Below are 17,111 nucleotides of genomic sequence, written 5' to 3'. Positions count from 1 at the left end.
CAGAATGAAGTTCTAATAAAATTATATTCTTAATGAAGTTTTAGTAAAATTATATTCAGGATGAAGTTCTAATAAAATTATATTCAGGATGAAGTTCTAATAAAATTAGATTCAGAATGAAGTTCTAATAAAATTATATTCAGGATGAAGTTCTAATAAAATTATATTTAGAATGAAGTTCTAATAAAATTATATTCAGAATGAAGTTCTAATAAAATTATATTCAGAATGAAGTTCTGGTAAAATTATATTCTTAATGATGTTCTAATAAAATGTTGTTTAAAATGAAGTTCTAAAAAAATTATATTTAGAATGTTAACATCACTTTTTGAACAGTACTATATTTGTTCATCTTTTTGATTGACAGGAGAATAAGCCAATTGGGACGAGCATCCTGCAGCTGTCAGTCATCGACAACGACGCCACCCACAACGGCCCGCCCTTTCACTTCCGCATCCTGTCGGGAAACGAGGGGGGGTGGTTTAAGATGGACAGGGAGGGGCTTTTAACATCCAATCAGATGTTCCGCAGGTCAGAGGGCACTGAGTACACCATTCAGGTGGAGGTGAGAGCCAAACCATCACTTTGTTTCATTGTTCTGTTTTTTTTGTTTTTTTGTTTTTTTGTTCCCTCACTGAAAAGACAGGGTGTCTGCTGGTCGTTCTTAATTTGAAATGACAGTTTACAAATTAAAAGCCCTAATAAGTATTTAGTTGTCTTAAATTTGAACTCGCGTGGTATTGGACCATTCTACTCAGTTAAAATGCTGTCCCATGTTTTCATGTCACTACCGAAACACAGAGTTTTTGTATGTAGGCGGAGCCTCATTTAGCCACGCCCCTATATTTTAGAGCAGGGAGTGAGGCTGCGTCCCTGTCCCTCATGGCCACATGGTGAGCAGTTAGATCACATAGTTTTGAAGTAAATGTGTCCCAAAGTCTGAAAATCAGTGTGGAACATTAAGAAATGTCACTACTGAAACACAGATATTCTGAACTTTTTAGTCTTTTAATGTAAAATATGATGATTTTCTGTGTGAACAGCTGTTCAAAGCTGTGTTTGCTGGTCATGTACCAGCTGAGTTTTTGAGCTCAAAATGAGCTAAAATTGTCACCACCGAAACAGTCACTACTGAAACAGTCACTACTGAAACATTTGGTAAAGTTTGGGTAGAGTTTTGATTGTTTCAGTAGTGACAAAAATGTCACTTTTGTCATTAGTTTTAATAAAATTAAACATAATTAAGGTTTAGAGTCACTCAAAGCTAAAGGATTTTAAACTCCAAAAGTCCAAGATCAGTTAAAAGTCCCAAATGTGTTTCAGCTCTGACTATATATATATTATATTATATTAATTATAGAGATTTAATTTTGCTGCTTATTACAAAATCTGATTTGCATGTTGCTGTAAATATTTTAGCTAACTACATTGTTGATGATAAACATGATGATTATGATAATTAGGCAGAAAAAGGACATAAGGACCTTTGTGACATAAGTCAACAAATAATCTCAGTACAAAACATATTTGTTATTAATATTTGCATTTTTCTCCCACATTTTTTTCTAAATTTCCTCATAATTAAATGGTTCGGATGTAAATAAGTTCCTTTTGTGAAAAAATGCTGCATTTTAGAGTAATTTATGGATCTTAAAAATACACTTTAGGCCTTTAAAATTCTTCTCAAAACTATCCTAAAACAGTGTCTCAGTCATCAGGCAGTGAATTCATAACCATTTACTGTAGTAACTTTCTGTGAGGGAGCTTTTAGAGGTGGACGTCTGGTTCCTATCACCACCACTGTGAACAGTTCTGACTGTAAGTTTCTCTAGAACAGAGCGTTTCACACCAAACCACTCTGAACGACTCTGTTTACTTAGAAATGAATAACATTACAGTCCCTGGCCACTTTATCGGAAACCCCTAGGCCTTGCATAGGCCGGAGACTGTAGGCCAGTTTGTGTTAGCCATCCTTCATGGGCGATCAGTTTCTGACCACTGAGCCGCACTTGGCTGGAGTTTATTGGGCAGCAGTGGAAAAAGTTGACATTTATTGAGTGGTTTATTTTATTCCTGACCCCCCTGTCTGCCCCTCCTTTAGGCGCGAGACTCCGGCCGGCCCCCCCTGTCCTCCACAGCTGTGGTGAGCGTGCGTGTGATAGAGGAGAGCGTCCACAGGCCCGTGGTGTCTCCGCTACACGTCCACATCATCACCATGGAGGACGAGTTCCCGGGCGGCGTGATCGGCCAGATCCACGCGACTGACCAGGACACCTTCGACATCCTGACCTACGGACACACGCACCAGCAGAACAGCCTCTTTAAGGTGGCTTTAAAGCGATAGTTCAAACAGTATCCCCCCCAGTAGTCAATCAAGACATGTTTGGGGTGCTTCTTTAATTCTGCAGTGGAGCTACAAGGCTAATGCTAACAACTAATGAAAGCTTATGCTCTACCTATTAGCATTATGCTAACTTGCATGCTTAAATTAGAAGTATGGGCACAATTCAGGCTGCTACTGTTTTTAGCTTTATGCTAAAGTACTTTAGTCCATGTTTATAGGTAACAGTGTATCATACAGTATCGTAAACCACATAATCTAGTCTATTAGAGAATATTAAAGGGCCCATATCATGGAAAACTGAGTCTTCACTTTTTTTTTTAAACAAGGTTTGATGTAGTACACACATTCTCAACATCGTAAAATGTACCGTTCGCTCCCCAGCCCACGCAGTCCACTTTTGAAAGTTTTGAATTCATAGTTTTTGTGATGTCACAAAAGCCAATGCATTTACATACAGCTTTCTACCCGGCCTAGAGTAGTTTAGCCTCGCTCGTTCACGGTGAAGTTAAAAAGAATGTTTTGGCACTGTCTGCTTTTTTATCAGACCTTATTTCATTATTTCAGGGCAGCCAATCAAAACTTAGAACATACATCAAAATAAAAAATAAAAATAGAAAAAAATAAAATAGAAAAATGTAGAATATGGGCCCTTTAATGACCAAGATTCTGATGAAAATGAAGAATACCGGCCCTTTAGTGACCAAGATGGTGATGAAAATGTAGAATATGGGCCCTTTAATGACCAAGATTGTGATGAAAATGTAGAATATGGACCCTTTAGTGACCAAGATGGTGATGAAAATGTAGAATACTGGCCCTTTAGTGACCAAGATGGTGATGAAAATGTAGAATGCTGGCCCTTTAATGACCAAGATGGTGATGAAAATGTAGAATATGGGCCCTTTAATGACCAAGAGTGTGATGATTCCAACCATGCTGCTCTCTCTCTCTCTCTCTCTCTCCCTCTCTCTCTCCAGGTTAGCCCCCGTGACGGCCGGATAATCGCTCTGAGCGGTCTGGACGCCGGCCGTTACTCTCTGAACGCGACGGTGTCCGACGGTCGTTTCTTGGTCAGCGTCCCGGTCAGTGTGGAGGTCTCCGAGGCGTCGCCGGCGATGCTGCGTGAGGCCGTCACCGTCCGCTTCGACCGCGTCGACCCGCACGACTTCGTCCACCGACACCTGCCCGCCGTCCGCCGCGCCATCGCTGTCGCCATGGCGACGCCCCCATCTCGCCCCGAGGCCCTGCGGGTGCTCAGCGTCCAGCCTGTGGAGGCCACGGGTCAGCTGGACCTGTTGGTCGCCGTGGAGACGCCCGACGGAGGCGGGTACTATAAGGTACGGGGTGGGAGGTGTGTCGCTGTAAAGGCCCGGTCACATTCCAAGCCCAATTTACATTCATTTCAGTGGAAATCATTTTTCCGTTTCATTCATTACTAAGTCAGGCCGTGAATTAGGATCTCGTTCCCATGCTTTACTAAGTCGTGGCCACGCATCATTTTCATTTATAAGCAGTCATGATAATATATATCATAACATTGTGTGTCAGTATATAATAACGTTACAATATATATGATAGTTTATTAATTAATTTGTTTGTTTAAAATCAATAAATATTAGTATGTTATGACATTTGTTCATGTACACCTGTGGGTCCTGCAGGATTTCTCAGTTAGCTAACTGAAGCCCAGACCTGAGGACTGTCCAATAAGAATGTACCTCAGCTCGTCTCCTGTTGGTCAGGCTTGACTTTGGGCTAAAGTTATCTGGCTAAACTGAGAAATCCTGCTAATTCTTCATTGACTGATATATTGTCACTGTTTGACCGGAGAGTGCTGTGATATGAGTTCCTGCTGTCCACCACCAGGCGGCGTTTGTGAGTCAGAAGCTGAGCTCTGCGCGCAGGCAGCTGGACTCTGTACTGCGCGTGTCGGCGGTGCTGGATAAGAACTGCTCGGGGCTGGACTGCAGAGAGGCTCAGTGTGAGCAGAGCATCACCCTCGACTCCCACTCACTGCTCACGTACAGCTCCACCAAGACCAGCTTCGTCTCCCCGCGCTTCCACAGGAGCACTCGCTGTGTGTGCAGCGGTCAGTACACACACACACATACACACACACTCACACATACAGTTATATACACACACACTTACAAAAACACACACACGCACATATACACACAACACACATACACACACACACACACACACACACACACATAGTTATATACACACACACACAAAAACACACACACACACACACACACACACATATATATACACACAACACATACACACACGCTCATATACACATACAGATATATATACACACACTCACGCACACAAACACACACACACCTACACACACACACATACACACACTCACACATACACACACCTACATACATATATACACACACACACATATACACACATACATACACACACCTTCATACCTATACACAAACACATATACTTACACACACACCCACATACAGATACACACACACACACATGCAGATATACACACACACATACACACACACATACAGATATATACACTCACACACTTACAAAAATACACACACACAAAAATACACACACACAGATATATACACACACATAAACACTCACATATATACACACAAACACACGCATCATTTTTATTAGTGTTAGTTTTATTGGAGAATGTTGATCTTAAAATATCAATATATGATATATATTATATAGAACTCACAGAAATATAATGTTTATTTATTTTATTCACTTTTTGCATCTCTCTCTCTCTCTATCTATGTCTCTATGTCTCTCTCCCCTCTTATTTTTCTCTCTTTCTCTCTCTCTATCTCTCTTTCTCTCTCAGACGGTAGTTGTTCTGCTGTGTCTGAGGTGTGTGAGGACATGGCGTGTCCAGGTGATATGCAGTGTGTGAAGACGGACAGTAACAGAGGACCGTACGCCTGTCAGTGTCCGCCGGGGAAACTCGGAGAGTGTGCAGGTGTGTGTGTGTGTGTGTGTGTGTGTGTGTGTGTGTGAGGGTTTCAGACATCGTTTTTGCTGATATCGATAAACCCACAGGTTGCCAATATTAGCAGCACCCCCCTGATTTCAGGACTGCGTCTGCTAAAATAATTGCTAAAATAGTTATGTTAAATTCTATAATAGTAATACGGAGCTGAACTTTTTAAAAATGTGTGTGTAGCAAAGACTTGCAGACTTGCTTTAGAGAGAAGTTCGTATTTTTCCATTTTTATTTATGGTTTTAAATTTTAAAGTTAACACTGTATTTTCATCACAGTGGACCGAATCGCTTCCCGCGACAACAGCCGGCCACTCTGGGGGGTGCAAATCTCACCCACATGCAGGCTGAGGTTTAAAGAGGAAGTGTGTGCAGAGATAGAGGCCAGATCTGAACCCCAGAGCAGCCTAATACTGTTTCTAAACTTCTTAAAAAACAATCTTCATTATATAATAATAACATTTTATCAGCCGTTTGATGTGCATTCTGGTACTGAATCTCACTGCATGACTGTGGACGTAACACAGTCAGTTACAGCACCACATATCAGCAATCTGATTGGTCGCCAGTCAGCTCATTTGCATAAGCTTTGTCAAGAGCGAGAGAGCAGAGTGAAGATGTGTGTCTGATGTGCAAGTTAAAGTATCAAAAAAGTTCAAATGGAAAAAAGGCAAATATTTGTTAATGTCAGGTATATTATGCATACATTATTTCAGCACCACCAGCATTCGCTGTGCACTCTGGTCCCTGACAGTGGTTAAGCTGTAATGTGAGAGATCTGCCTTTAGGATGAAGCTGTCTGGCTGTAAATCCTGCTTTGTGAAACACCACCGAGTTAAACACGGGTGAAAGATGCTCTTGTAAGTGTTAGGAGCTGCTGTTGTCCAGCAGAGGGCAGCAGAGTGCTACTTTTGCAGGTTTGCAGGAAGAAGGTGAACGTGATGTTAAAGCTGTGGGCCTGGCCGAGCACCGCTGAGTCAAAAATCCTGCCGTGTCACACCTATAAGTTGATGCTGGGCTTATTTTGGGAAACATTTCCCCCCCAGAACGCCTGCTTGATGTTGAGGATCTGTTTTAATAGAATTGAACATTCTTTTTCAGCTCATTCCTGCTGTGTGTGCGTCCTGTTTGTGTTTGCGCTGTAGGCCACACGTCTCTGAGTTTCTCCGGGAACAGCTACATAAAGTACCGTATAATCGACGGAGGGAGGAGAGAAGAGATGAAGCTGCAGCTCCGGATCAGAACGCTGCAGAGTAAAGGCATCATCATGTACACTCGGCCGGAGCCGTGCACCGTGCTTAAGGTAACACCTTATAACAACAACCACAACAGCAGCACCTGTCAGTGTAGTTGAGTTCTGTGGCAATGACGGGGCCAAAGCACCGAGTGACGTCTTTAAGACGTTAAAACATCTATAACAAAAACACTGATGTGAAAAAAACGCTGAGTCGTTCTTTCTTATTCCGTTATGCTACTATTATTCTGTTTCAAAATTTTAACAGCGTAGGTCACGTTTACGCTACCACTCAAAAGTTTCAACCAGAAATATATAACCAGTTTTGTTGCAGTTCCTAAATTTTCATATAATGCTAGCTCTATGCAGCTGTAAGTTGGAAAGTTCTGAAACTTCTGCATCTGCAAAATGTTTTGGCAGTTTGAAAATATTTAGACAAATATAATAACAGTTTATTATTTATTGATAAATAACTATCTATTGTCCCCACAATGCATCAGGGCTAATTTTTATTTTTATTAATTAATCTTATAATAAATTATACTTTTAACATTTAAATTATAATATTTAAAATGTATAAGTAATGAATAAAAAAATGTTTGGGCAATAAAAAGTTAGGGGTCAAATTTCTTTCTCTTTTACAGATTTTTAAAGTAGAATACATTAATACATCCTCTACATAGAACAAACTTCTATACATTTTATTCTGTGCATATTGGGAAAAAAAAATATATATATATATAAAATGTGGCCTGAACAAAAGTTGAGGAACATTTCATATTTTATGTAAAAAGCACATGATTTTTTAAAAACACTTACAAAACTCCAAGAAAGTCCCCACATGCACACTCCCTCCCTGTAATGTACTGATTTGACTATTCTGTATGTGTATATAAGAAAAATTAAAAGGCAAATGGACAACAAACTCAATCTAATCTAATCTAATCTAATCTAAGGAAATCTCATTTTCTCTGAGCTCCACCTCCTTCTGTGTTTGATTGACAGATTGAAGATGGCCGTCTCTGGTTCCAGCTAGACTGTGATAAAGGTGGTCCCGGAGTGCTGGGCATCTCCAGCTGGCCCATAAATGACGGGAACTGGCACCAAGTGACCCTGGAGCTGGGTGGGAACTTCAGCAGCCTGTCTCTGGATGACGGCTCGGTGCTGCGGCGCCAGGCTCCGCCCAGGTTCCGTCCACCGGGTTCCGATTGGTCACTGTATTTCGGGGCTCAGGTACTGCCGCCAGACACCCGCGGGCTGACCGAGCGGAAGGCCCCACGGGTCAGTAACGGGTTCCAGGGCTGCCTGGACTCCATCATTCTGAACGATAATGAGCTCCCGCTGCAGAACAAGCGCAGCCGCTATGCCGAGGTGGTGGGGCTGTCCGAGCTCAAACTGGGGTGCGTCCTGTACCCGGATGCCTGCGCCAACCAGCCCTGCCTTAACGGCGCCACCTGTGTCAGCCTGCCCTCTGGAGGTGGGTGTTTTAGGTTTTCATTTTTTCTGCATTTACTGTTTTCCAAAATTAAAAATTAAATAAAATATTAAATATTTGGAATCAGTGTTTTCAATAATATAAAAATAATTTTGGTAAATGCGCTAAAGGATTCTAAATGTTAGTCCATGTTAGCAACTTCACAGGTTTCAAAAAATTAGCAGAATGCTATAAAAATGTAATTAATTAATTAATTTAATGTAATTTATGTATGTAATGTAATTTTATGTAATTTAATTGCATGATTACATGGTTAGTTACACAATGAATGTTTGTTTTGATAGGAAAAAAAATACATTTAATAGATTTAATATATTTACATTTTTGTTTCCAATTCATACATTCACAAAAATAACTTCTCCTTTATGTTTTCAGTGTTAAAAAATGACAAAAACTAGGCAAAATCTGTAAAAGACGGTTTTCAAATGTAGAATGCAGTGAACGTTTTCAACAGAAGTGCATGAAATACAGTCAATAATTAATATAAAATTACACCATGATTCTGTTATCACTAATACTGAGTTAATCAGTACTTGGTAAGGTTATCAATATATGAATTAAAACAATAATAAAACCTTATATCTGCTGCAAAATTTATATACATGCAAGACTTTATAATGTCATAGTATGTATATTTATAGTTAGTCATAAATTAAAAACGCTTAAATGTGTGTTAAATTAACACCTTGTCCTGCACCCACAGCATCAGTCAGGGCATTTGCTGGATATGATATTCTGTATAAATATTAATATCGGTGCATCCCTTGAGTGAGTACGCAAGTCTCTGTGTCCTCATGAAGCCCGTCTCCTGAGGACGCCTTCATACTTATTGCATAATTAATCCACGCTCGTCGTCAATGGATGTGATTATACTCTTATTCTGCTGTAATTACTGTACAGCTGAGCCCTGTTCACCTCATAATTAACACACACCACGTCTTCTGTTCTGAATGTGTGTGTGTGTGTGTGTGTGTGTGTGTGTGTGTCTTTATGTTTGCCTGAGTTGACTTTGGCCACATTTTGGGGACAAATGTCAGAATACACACCTGCAAACTGGGGACCTCCAGACAACCGGGGACAAAAAAATCAGAGTCCCCAGTTTTCAACCTATATACACTTGTGTGCAAAAGTTTGGGTACCCTTGGTCAAGCTTGTTGAGATGCATCTATACCATTTTTTTCAGACGAGTATGAGTACATACGTTTAGTACTCACCAATACCGAGTCTGAGTAACTTACTGCCACTTGTTACTCCTGAGTAACCTACTTAGAATGAAGTAGTTGTTAGTGTAAATGAGTGCAATATACCTTAACAGTTAAATCATTAAAGTCTAGCTGATTTGTTAGCTTGGATTGAGTAGCGCTACAGTGGAAATGAGTTTTGTCAGAGCAGCACTTGTAAGCAGCTGCATGTTTCATAGTTTCATACTCACACTTTACAAAACACAGCCTTTACAGACAGCTCAGTCGACGAACAATTTCAAACAAAGCCGTTTTATGCAAAATAATATGTTATGCACTGAGTACTGAGCAAAGAGAAACTGAGCAGTGCTGCTAACACTGAGCACTGAAGCTAAAAACAGGTGGTGATGTACATGATAGGACAGTAGTCTCTTTACAGCCTGATTTACAAAAAAAAAATCACCGTATTAATGTTTATATCTCGAAATTCTACTTGGTCAAACAGAGTAAAGTTGGTATATACGGACTTTGGTAGCAAATGTTGACTTTCTTGCCTCCTTTTTTTTAGCCCTTACTTTCTTACTAGAGAAACTTACCAGTCATTTTCGTCATGATAGCAAAACTAAAGAAACACTGCATCTCTGTTTGACCGATTTTAACAGCTTCTGCAGGTAAAACAAGCAAAACATTCACCACGAGGCTGAAGTTGACTTTTTATCCGCCTGCTTTGTATTGGAATTTGTCGTTCCACCTTAAATGGTGCAGCAGTCAGGCACTGGATTGTAACTGCTGCACCATTTAAGGTGGAATGGAAAATCCACGGAAGAAGCTGCTGGCGAAAAAAGTCAACTTCAGCTTTGTACATTCACCATCATTTTGCTGTCATTTCTGTAAACGTTGTACAACTTTTGGTTTCTGTTTTTGTTTAAATTCAGTTCAAATTACCACTTGTTTTTAATTGGCTGAGCTCATTTTCATGCTGAGTTCGTTTTTATTTTAATCCTGTGCACCCAACATTCTCAAAAAATCATCAAAATTTATCTTTTAATATAAAGATTGTTTAAATTAAGTTCAGTAGTACTTTTGAAAATATCTTGACTCGGGACTCTAGGTTGACCTAAAAGTGTTAATGTGTGCGTTTGTGTGTGATTAATGTGTGAATTAATGCTGCGTCTCTGAGCTCATCTCTCCTCGTTAATCTTGCACTGTGAATAATTGGGGTTTTACTTTTACTCCGTTTGTTCTGCAGGAGACAAACAGCTCTAATAACTCACCTGATCAACTCCTCAGTCACTGATACTGAACGCTGACTTAGTAGCTGTTAGCGTGTCTTTTTAAAACTAGTCGCACAATTGACCTGTTTATGCTCCGCTCACGAAAAGTTATTTCATAGTTATATAAAAGTTATGTGAGAAAATGGACAGCAGTCTCTCATTTTAAGACTGTTGTAGGCTCATTGCAAGATTATTTAACTTACTTTTAGGCATTTTTACTTGTTTTAAGTGATTTTAGTAAGTTAAGTTTAGTCATTTCACTCTGTTGGCAGATAAGTTGGCTTGTTTTAGGCATATTTCTTACAAAAAGCACAATTATCTGCCAATATACTGGGATCATTTCTTACTAAAATCACTTAAAACAAGTAAACATTGTTTAAAAATGCATTAAATAATCTTAAAATGAGAAATATTATGTATCAACTGTATTTAAAACTTGCCAATATATCATTTTTTACAGTGCAGTAACTAAGTGAAGATGATTTTGCTCGTTTCAAGCATTATTTCTTGGAATAAATGTATTTTACATGAGCATCAAAATTTAACATTTGAAACAATTAAAATTATCTGTCAGAGAAATGACGCTTTAACTGGATGAAATGACTTAAAACAAGTTAAAAATGTTATAATATTTTCATAACAAACTCAAAAAGAGAAATGTTAGATAAATTGAATAGATTTAAGATGTTTTCACCTCCTTAGTTCCTTAGATATCATTGGTACGTACTACAATACCGAATTAAAATCAGTGTTAACAGTTTTTGATTGTATGTTTTAAATGTAGCACAGCCGACTCTTTTTCTCTGTTCCAGCTATAAAGTTGCGTATCGTAAAATTGAATATATTTCAGTATCGTGATATTACATTTTTGCCATATTGCCAACCTCTACTGCAATCTGACTCGTAGCAATCTCATGCAATCTGACTCGAAACATGAAAAGTGTAAAGTTTGTAAAGTACATTTATAGACTGCTTTCTTTTACAGTTAAGTTAGAATCATTATGCAGAGCTGAAATGAATACGTAAATAAAATCACTTAGAAAAACGACGTGTAAATAATGAATGTGTACAGTATGAATATAATCCAGATTTTTTAGTTATGAGTAGAACTGAATGATGCAAACAGTGTAAACGTAACATACCGTGAATCTCTGTTTGTTTTATTCAGGTTTCTCCTGTAGCTGCAGTGCACTGCACACCGGGGGGCGCTGTGAGACCGAGATCAGCGTGTGTGTGCCGAACCCCTGCCAGAACGGCGGCGTGTGTAAACCCATCGGGAACGCCTTCATCTGCAGCTGCAAGAGGGGATACACTGGAATCACGTCAGTACACACACACACACACCACTGTATCAGCTCCACTGACCATACAGGTCCACTTTGTAGTTCTACAGTTACAGACTGTAGTCCATCTGTTTCTCTGCACCCTGTTCTTCAGTGGTCAGGACCCCCATGGACCCTCACAGAGCAGGTACTATTTGGGTGGTGGATCATTCTCAGCACTGCAGTAACACTGACGTGGTGGTGGTGGTGTGTTAGTGTGTGTTGTGCTGGTCTGAGTGGATCAGACACAGCAGTGCTGCTGGAGTTTTTAAACACTGTGTCCACTCACTGTCCACTCTATTAGACACTCCTACCTTGTCAGTCCACCTTGTAGATGTAAAGTCAGAGACGATAGCTCATCTGCTGCTGCGCAGTTTGTGTTGGTCATCCTCTCGTCCTTCATCAGTGGTCACAGGACGCTGCCCACAGGAGGGGATGTTTTCGGTTCTCAGTCCAGCAGTGACTCTGAGGAAAAGAGGTTCTTCAAGTGTTCCTTGGTAAAGAGTGAAGGACGAGGGGATACAGTGTGTGGCTTTGGCTTTGTTCCCGGTGTAGGACGTTTGGCAGGTGTTCCTGAAGTTTTTGCCGTTTTTTTTTAATGATAAAAAGATCCAATCAGCTCCTGTTTAATATGTTAAGTTATTGCAAACCAACAGAAAAAGTAGCTGATTTATTAAAAACTTTCAGAAAAGTTCGTTTTTCCCCAAAAAGTGCCAAAAGCTGCTTTTTCCTTTTGTTCTCGGTGACACTTCTGATTGTTATCCAGAAGGTCCAGCAATCTGTCGAGGGTCATTTGCATTTCAGACCCTGTTTTAGATTTAATTTTCCGATAAGGAGCCCGGCGGACTGAAAACACTTCCCATATTACACTGTAAGCAGGATTATATTCAAACTTTGTGAATTACAAACTAACTGCAGTAGCACCGGCCACTTTATCAGAAACCCCTGCCTTGTAGCTCCATCTGTAGCCCATCTGCTGATGTACAGTTTGTGCTAGTCCTTCATCAGTGGTCAGTTTCTGACCTCAGAGCTGATATTGGCTGGATATGTTTATCAGCCTTGCTGTACCTCATTCATCATCAGGTCCACCTCCTAAATAATATCTGGAGCACAGCAGTCCTGTGGTCAGAAACTGACCAGTGATGAATGGGTTATATAAACATCTGTATAAGGTTAGTGTTTCTAATAAAGTGGCCAGTTAGTGGAAGCACAAGGTGGGTGTTTCTAATAAAGTGGCCAGTGAGTGGAAGCACAAGGTGGGTGTTTCTAATAAAGTGGCCGGTGAGTGGAAACACAAGGTGGGTGTTTTTAATAAAGTGGACAGTGAGTGGAAGCACAAGGTGGGTGTTTCTAATAAAGTGGCCGGTGAGTGGAAACACAAGGTGGGTGTTTTTAATAAAGTGGACAGTTAGTGTTCCATCCTTCGGTCAGTTTTACTGCAGTGCTGTCTGTCAACAGCAGAGGGCAGCATTTATCTGTTTTTTTTTTCACCACAGGAAGCGTTCATTCTTTCTGCTCAAAGTTTCTGCTCTCTCTCTCTCTCTCTCTCTCTCTCTCTCTCTCTCTGGTCAGAGGAAGATTACACCGCTGCAGTCTCTCCTGGGCTATGCTAATGCACTTCATTACTAACCAGAGGAACTGCGCTTTTATTTGGACATTTAACACTCGCTCACTGACACACACACACACACACACACACACACACACACACACACACACACACACTCTCACACACACACACACACACAAAACTTAAAACACTATTTTTCACAGGCCGAACTTTCGCTTACATTATATTTAGTCACCCATCCCTTCTATCTGTGACACACACACTCTTAGCACAACTTAATTAAAGCACGCACACACACACACACACACACACACACACACACACACACACACACACACACACACTCGGGTGCGTCTGTCTTTGATGTGCTCTGAAGAATAAAAATGAAACAGCCGAGTTAAGGACAGTGAAAAATGAATGCGCCACCTCAAAGACATTAAGAACACACACACGTATGAGAGTGTGTGTGTGTGTGTGTTTGAGTGTGTGTGTGTGTGTGTGTGTGTGTGTGTTTGAGTGTGTGTGTGTGTGTGTGTGTGTGGTTGAACATACTGCAAAACTCAGAGACCCCCTTTCTTTATTTAATATCAGGTCAAAACAGCCATAAAGTCTAAGTTCTTCATTTGTCTACTGTCAGCTGTGTCAGTGAGTCTCTCTCTCCCTTCATTCCAGCTTCCATTCTTTTCAGGAGCCTCACTTTCAGTTCCTCAAAGAATCTGCAGACACACCTCCAAAGTTCAGTCTTAGAAGCTGGTTGATCATTTTCTGAAGTAATCAAACCCATTCAGTGGTGTTGAGGTCTGGACTCTGGGGTGGTCAGTCCATCGTTCAGCTTCTTTGTTTGATGTGTCCGTCTCCTTTTCTCAGTGAGGTTCTTCTTGATCAGCTACACATCCTTTCAGACCCACAGCGCTGAGTCGTCTTCTCACAGTGGAAGGATGGACAGAAACACCTGTGGATGTTTTCAGATCTGAAGCAGCTTGATTTTCTCCTCTCTCTCAGAGATGAAAGCTTTAAGTGCTGTTTATCTGATGGGGGCAGTTTTGGGGTCGACCAGGTCTTCCAGGTGGTTGTTAGGAGCCCCATTGATTGTGTTTAATGGTCTCTCTCTCTCTCTCTCTCTCTCTGAAGGTGTGACTCTGATGTGAACGAGTGCGAGAGCGAGCAGTGTGAGAATGGCGGCGTGTGCGTAAACACCTTCGGCTCGTTCTACTGTAACTGCACGGTGGGCTTCGTCGGGCGGTCCTGCTCGGTGCGGCCGGTGCTGGTGCCAGACATGCAGGCGGGACACGCGTACGTGGGGAAGGAGGAGCTGATCGGAATCGCAGTCGTGCTCTTCCTCATCCTCACGCTCATCCTTCTCTTCGTCGCCTTCCGCAAGAAGGTAACGTCACACTGGACAGGTTACACTGGCGTCATCAAAGGGGAATTCCACTGAAATTTGCTAAATCTCCACCCTGTTCTAGAGAAACTTACCGAGTCAGAACTGTTCACAGTGGTGGTGATAGGAACCAGACGTCCACCTCTAAAAGCTCCCTCACAGAAAGTTACTACATGAAATTAGTTATGAATTCACTGCCTGATGACTGAGACACTGTTTAATGATAGGTTTGAGATGATTTCAGCCTTAAAATCCATTCATGGTGGAGGGATACATAACATACAGGGCACTGTGAGGCAAAATAGTCCCCAAAGAAAACTTATTATTTCAGATTTTCCACTATTTTCCATCATCAATATTCCATATAAACTCAGAAGACTCGTGTAGGTTCACTGGTGGTTCTGGATAGTAAATAAAATGTCTATATTTGAGTTGTAGTCATGGCGACCCCTGGTTCCCATCACCACCACTCTAAAGACATCTGAACCATATCACATCAGACTACTGTGAATGACTACTTCTGTACATTTTTACTTGTTTAAAGTCATTTTATTTAGTGAAATTTTACTTGTTTGAAATATTATTGCTTGAAATAAGCAATAAAAAATCTATACCGTCTATATATGGACAGTAAGTTTCAAAAACAGCCTGTTTTGCATTTGCCATGGTTGTGATGTCACAAACGTGGCCCGTTTAAAAATTACGTTAAAAATACATTCAATTGTCTGTATTTCTTGAATATATTACATTTGTTTTGTGTTTGTATGTTGTGTAGCTGTGTTCGTCTCGAGAATATTATTATTATTATTATTATTATTATTATTATTGTCTGTGCAGTCAATGTTTTCAAAATAAGCTGCAAAAAACAGCCTGCTTTGCGCTCCTCATGGTTGTAATGTCACAAACATGGCCACCTTTAGATCTTTTAGAAGTGCCTGCGATTGTTTAGTTGATCTGTTGGTCTGTATGTCTGTTTTGTAGATACTGAATGGCTGATTTTGCATATTTAAAGTGCTGTATGTATTTATAAAATGCATATTTTAATAATATTATAATCATTATTTTTACTATTTTTAAGGTGTTCCAGAAGAGCTACTCCAGGAACAACCTGTCTCTGGTCCAGGACCCCGCCACAGCCGCTTTGCTGCACAAAGCCAACGGCGGTCACTTCCCGCCCTTGCAGTCCGCCATGGGAGACCCCATTAACCTGTACACAGAAGGTGGCGGAGTCATAGTGGGACCGCCCCAGGTCCCGGTTCGCCCAATGGCGTACACGCCCTGTTTCCCTGGCGACGGGAGCCTGGAGAAGAGGGGCGGGACCAGGAGGGGGGCGGAGTTGACAGAGATGAGTACATTTCACCCGGCGACGGCAACCATGACGACGGAGTCTCCGCGGATACTGGGCGGGGCCACGCGGAGGGGCGTGGTTGTGTGCAGCGTGGCGCCGAACCTGCCGCCGTCGTCACCCTGCAGATCGGAGTGCGACTCTCTGCGGAAGAGCCCCTGGGAGGAGGAGGGTGAGGTCACACTCTGATTACACTGGTGTTTACTACAGTCAGGGCTGGACGATGTGGAGAAAATGCAGTATCGCGATACTGGAGAACATTTTCACGATCCACGATACACGTCTCCATAGTTTTTCATCAGCGGCCAAAAAACATACTGTGACATCATTTATCACGATAACGATAAAATATCGTCATATCGCCCACCTTTAACTGCAATTGTGATATTTAACGCGTAAAGATTAGCGTCATTCTGACCATAATGATTTACACCCACAGAACCTGTGATCAGCCAGATGCTTATGATTGGTTAGACAGCTCATTTGCATATTGCATATATGCCTTATTACATATTTAATATCTCGATTGCAACAGTATTTCATATCATGATAATGATCATCAAATCTCATACTGTGCAGCTCCAATATTAAAGTATTTAAATGCATATATTGTATCTACACGTCCTCTACAGAGAACACACTGAAATATTTTTGAAAAAATTTCTATGTATTTACTGAATTTAACATATTGGAAAACAACAAAACATAAAAGATAAAAATGTGCCATCATTTTGGCACAGGACACATTTTGTGCTGTTTTTCAGTATATAAATTCATAAAATAAATGTTAACGTTAAGACAAAGAGTAAAAATAAAAATTAATAATGAAGATAAAATAGAAGATATATATATATGTATATATACAGAAGTTGCAAAACACTCCAGTCAATGACGTGTTGTTGATTTTTGAAGTGAAAGTAATTAAAAAAATTGTGAAAATGAAAGTAAA

At 40.6% G+C, this 17,111-nt stretch overlaps 1 protein-coding gene across 1 annotated transcript in view; it reads left to right on the top strand.

Annotated features, from left to right (window-relative positions):
- Positions 1-17,111, top strand: part of fat3a (FAT atypical cadherin 3a) — a 224,554-nt gene that overhangs the window by 188,596 nt on the left and 18,847 nt on the right. Inside the window, exons 23-32 of the mRNA XM_036557265.1 lie at positions 368-565; positions 2,102-2,326; positions 3,322-3,681; positions 4,211-4,433; positions 5,205-5,339; positions 6,506-6,663; positions 7,600-8,071; positions 11,713-11,866; positions 14,568-14,820; positions 15,896-16,334. Coding sequence (XP_036413158.1) covers positions 368-565; positions 2,102-2,326; positions 3,322-3,681; positions 4,211-4,433; positions 5,205-5,339; positions 6,506-6,663; positions 7,600-8,071; positions 11,713-11,866; positions 14,568-14,820; positions 15,896-16,334 — 2,617 coding nt within the window. The remainder of the gene's footprint in view (positions 1-367; positions 566-2,101; positions 2,327-3,321; positions 3,682-4,210; positions 4,434-5,204; positions 5,340-6,505; positions 6,664-7,599; positions 8,072-11,712; positions 11,867-14,567; positions 14,821-15,895; positions 16,335-17,111) is intronic.

This window comes from Colossoma macropomum, unplaced genomic scaffold, assembly GCF_904425465.1.
Source record: "Colossoma macropomum unplaced genomic scaffold, Colossoma_macropomum, whole genome shotgun sequence".
NCBI classification, from domain to species: domain Eukaryota; kingdom Metazoa; phylum Chordata; class Actinopteri; order Characiformes; family Serrasalmidae; genus Colossoma; species Colossoma macropomum.
The sequence above is the reverse complement of the archived record's forward strand: the minus strand, read 5'-3'. Positions and strand labels throughout refer to the sequence as shown.